The 3,320-nt window shown below is 46.2% G+C and overlaps 1 protein-coding gene across 1 annotated transcript; it reads left to right on the top strand.

Annotated features, from left to right (window-relative positions):
* Positions 1-1,119, top strand: GPR148 (G protein-coupled receptor 148). The gene has a single exon (XM_040074681.2). The coding sequence runs from the start codon at positions 1-3 to the stop codon at positions 1,117-1,119; it is 1,119 nt and encodes a 372-aa protein (XP_039930615.1).
* The last annotated feature ends 2,201 nt before the right edge of the window (positions 1,120-3,320 follow it).

Below are 3,320 nucleotides of genomic sequence, written 5' to 3'. Positions count from 1 at the left end.
ATGGACTTCCCTGGCTGTGCTGCACAAAGGAGAGCAAATAGAACTGTGATCCACCTCAGGGAGACAGAGTTCAACAGTTCCTCAAATTTGGATGACAGAACTTTGTTCCTTTTGCTGGAGGAATGGTCTCTCACCCCATCAGGCACAAGCATGAAGATGTTTTTAATCTCTCCAGTTGTCTGCCTCATGGCAGGTGTCCTCATCATCCCTACCATCTTATTTGTGATCTTCTCTCAGTTCAAAATCCGCCAGGAAACAAGGTACATGCTGCTGGGAAACGCTCTGCTTTCTGATCTGGTCTACCTGCTGTTCTACACCCTGTCAGCTGCTCTCAATGCAGCACATCTACACCTCCCAAAGGAAGCTTGTGTCCTCCTCTTATTTTTGCTGGCAGTGGCTTACTGTGGAGGGCTGTTCACAGCTGTTGCAATAGTCTTGGACACGTGCATCGCTGTTTTGTTTCCTTTGCACTACAATGCTATTTTGCCTCCTTCACGAACTAAAAAAATCATAGTATTGCTGTGGATGTGCTCCGGAGCTTTCCCTGGGATTTTCTTTTTGCTGCTATGGACTACCCACAGCTTTGTGCCATGTGTCCTGGAAACATGCTCGGTTCCAGTAATACTAATATTAGCTCTCAATGGGACTGGTGCTGTGAAACTCTGTTTCTGGCTTTCTACCACAGTTATCATTCTCTGCCTGTCTGTAATATTTTGTTGCTATGCTATTCTGTATTTTAAAACCAAACACTCGGGAATATGGGAGAGCATCTGCTCCAGAGCCAGTGTAACATTCTTCATGCACAGCACCGTGTTATTTCTTTACTTCTTTCCACTCTTGGCCCTTTTTGTAGAATCATTCTTGTTCATTAATGTTGTCATCAGACTGCAGACAGGAATCTTGGTCTCCCTGACAGTCTGCAACGTCCTCATGATTCTTCCTAAAGTTTTGTTCCCTTTTCTGTACGGGCTTCGATACAGAGAGATCTCAGCCTCCCTCAAATCCATTGTCAGGAGGAAGCAGCTTTGCCTGGTGTCACCCGCGCCACCACCATCCCGAGGCAGCACAGAGCAGTCACAGCACAGGAGCTGTCCTCACCTTGTTATTGTGCAAGACTGATGGAAATCAGCCAGCTTCTGAAGCGGAGAAGTGATCAACCCATGGTAAGAAAACATGGGTTCACTGCTGTCTCCTTCACGCCAAAAGGCCACAGTCCTTTCATCACGACACAGCTGAGAATATAGTGAATGCTACCCTGGCTGAAGTTCCAAGCTTTGTTCTGGTGTGAAAGGCAGGACCTTCTGGAGGAGATATTGAATTAAGGTCATTTTCACCCACCTGTTGCAGATGCCTTCCTGGAAAAAAGAAAATTAAAAATAGATAATGCAAAGGAGTAACCACAGGTCTCGTGACAGCAGAGGGTCCTTAACCAAATGTACTGTGAAAACAACAACCATTTCTTTCACACAGTATATTCTTGCAAGCTTGGCAGCCAAACTCCTGTTCTTGAAAACATGCACTGAGAGGTGCCTCTGGAAACTGCTGCACTCAGTGAAATGCCATTGCTCAGCCTGTGCAGTGTGCTGGTGTATTCACTGCCTCATGGATTCCATCTGACAATCTGAAAAACGCTGATGGTTTGATAAAACCTCCGCCTGATGGGAAGCCACCTTAGATCAGTGTGTGCCGGGCAGCCCAGCCCATGGCAGTGCTGGGCATTGCAGAGGGGCCCGTGCTGCTGGGTGAGGGAGGACGGGGCAGCGGGTGGCATTCCCTCCCTGCCCGGTGCAGAGCTGCTGCGGGAGCCTGGGGCAGCCCAAACCCTGAGTCCCTGCTGGGGCCCTGCTGAGGTGACTCTGCCAAGGCTGAGCCCGGCAGCTGGGGCAGCAGGGCGGGAGCAGAGGGGTGCCAGGCTGGGCACAGGGGTACCCACACCGTGGGAGGGACTAAGTGTGGACACCACTTCTGAGTCTCTCCAGAGACAGCTCCCAGTTCTGCCTGATAAAATCTTCTCCAGAGCCTGATCTCAGTTTACAGCTACACCGCGTCAGAGCTGCTGCTGGGTACCTGCCACCAAAGCCTTGGGAAGGTCAGGAGCAGGGGCTGCAGGTTGGTGTATCGGGGCAAGAAAAATGAAATCCTGTAAGAGCCTTTTAGGTTCTCTAGATCAGCCACCTACCTACAGAAGACAAGAGAAACATATATCTGACCCTTGAAGAAACCAAAATGTCATTAGATATAAACATCAGTGTAGGAAATTTAAATTGATGTTCTGTCCCTTGGACTTGAGAAAAGAGTTCTGTATTTCTAATTTGTTACATTTTATGTAAAAATACACTGGACTTTTTGAAAAGGTCCTTGATTTCATTCTGTGCAGTATTTTCCTTGTGCAGACTCTCTCCACCTTCTGTTTGCTTAAAGCGATACACAGAAAGTGCTGAATGTGGCTTTTGGCTATTTCACACTCATCTGAAGAATTCTACTAAGTGTGAGCCAGGAGGAGATCGGTGTCTGGTTACATGAAATGTTTTTGGCAGCAAAGTGAGTTTGAGCAGCTCCTGCTGATCTCTCCTCATTCCCAAACTGCATGTTACTCTTCTCACATTGCAGTGTCCGCTCTCTCCTGTTTGCTGATGCAACTGCTTCTGGGGTTGCAGGTTAAAAATATCTCTTCAAAGAGAAAGTGGTATTTTCATTTTAACTGAGATTAAAGGCATCTCTTTTATAGGATGTTCTGAAAACAGCTGCATCAGCACAACATTTGAGGATGTAACAAATTCCAGTTCAGAGGTGGGGGGAATGAGCAGGGACATCTTAGAGGCTGTGCTGCTAAGGGACACTTCTTGTGAGAAGTACCTCTAAGGTAAAATTGTTGCAAGTGAATGAACTGTAACATTGCATATTTGCTTTAACCATGGTTCTGTGCTTCTCAGTCCTCTTCAATAAAAGGATGTAGAAGTTGCTTTTTACTGGCTGCTATTATTTTTCTCAAAGATGAATGTACCATGGATATCTGTCACAGAAACTATGTTTGTATACTTTATATTCAACCTGTAACAGGGGTCTTCCATAATACATAGGAAGGATAGGAAAATGTCTGCATACTGGATCAGGTTCTTTCCCCCCTTTGGCACATGGGAAGATCAAGAATGGAAGAGGTACTTGTGAATCCCCAGGCTTTCATATCCTGGGCCAAATTTTTATGCCAGTGCCCAATGACAAGGATGCTGATAATTTACAGGTTGGTTTGTCCATGCAAGGTCCATTCATGTTTGCACCTATTGAAAATTTTCATTGTAAGCAGTAAAGATAACTGTGTA

Source organism: Hirundo rustica, chromosome 10, assembly GCF_015227805.2.
Source record: "Hirundo rustica isolate bHirRus1 chromosome 10, bHirRus1.pri.v3, whole genome shotgun sequence".
Classification (NCBI taxonomy): Eukaryota; Metazoa; Chordata; class Aves; order Passeriformes; family Hirundinidae; genus Hirundo; species Hirundo rustica.
Note: the sequence above shows the minus strand (reverse complement) of the source record. Positions and strands in the feature narration are given on the sequence as shown.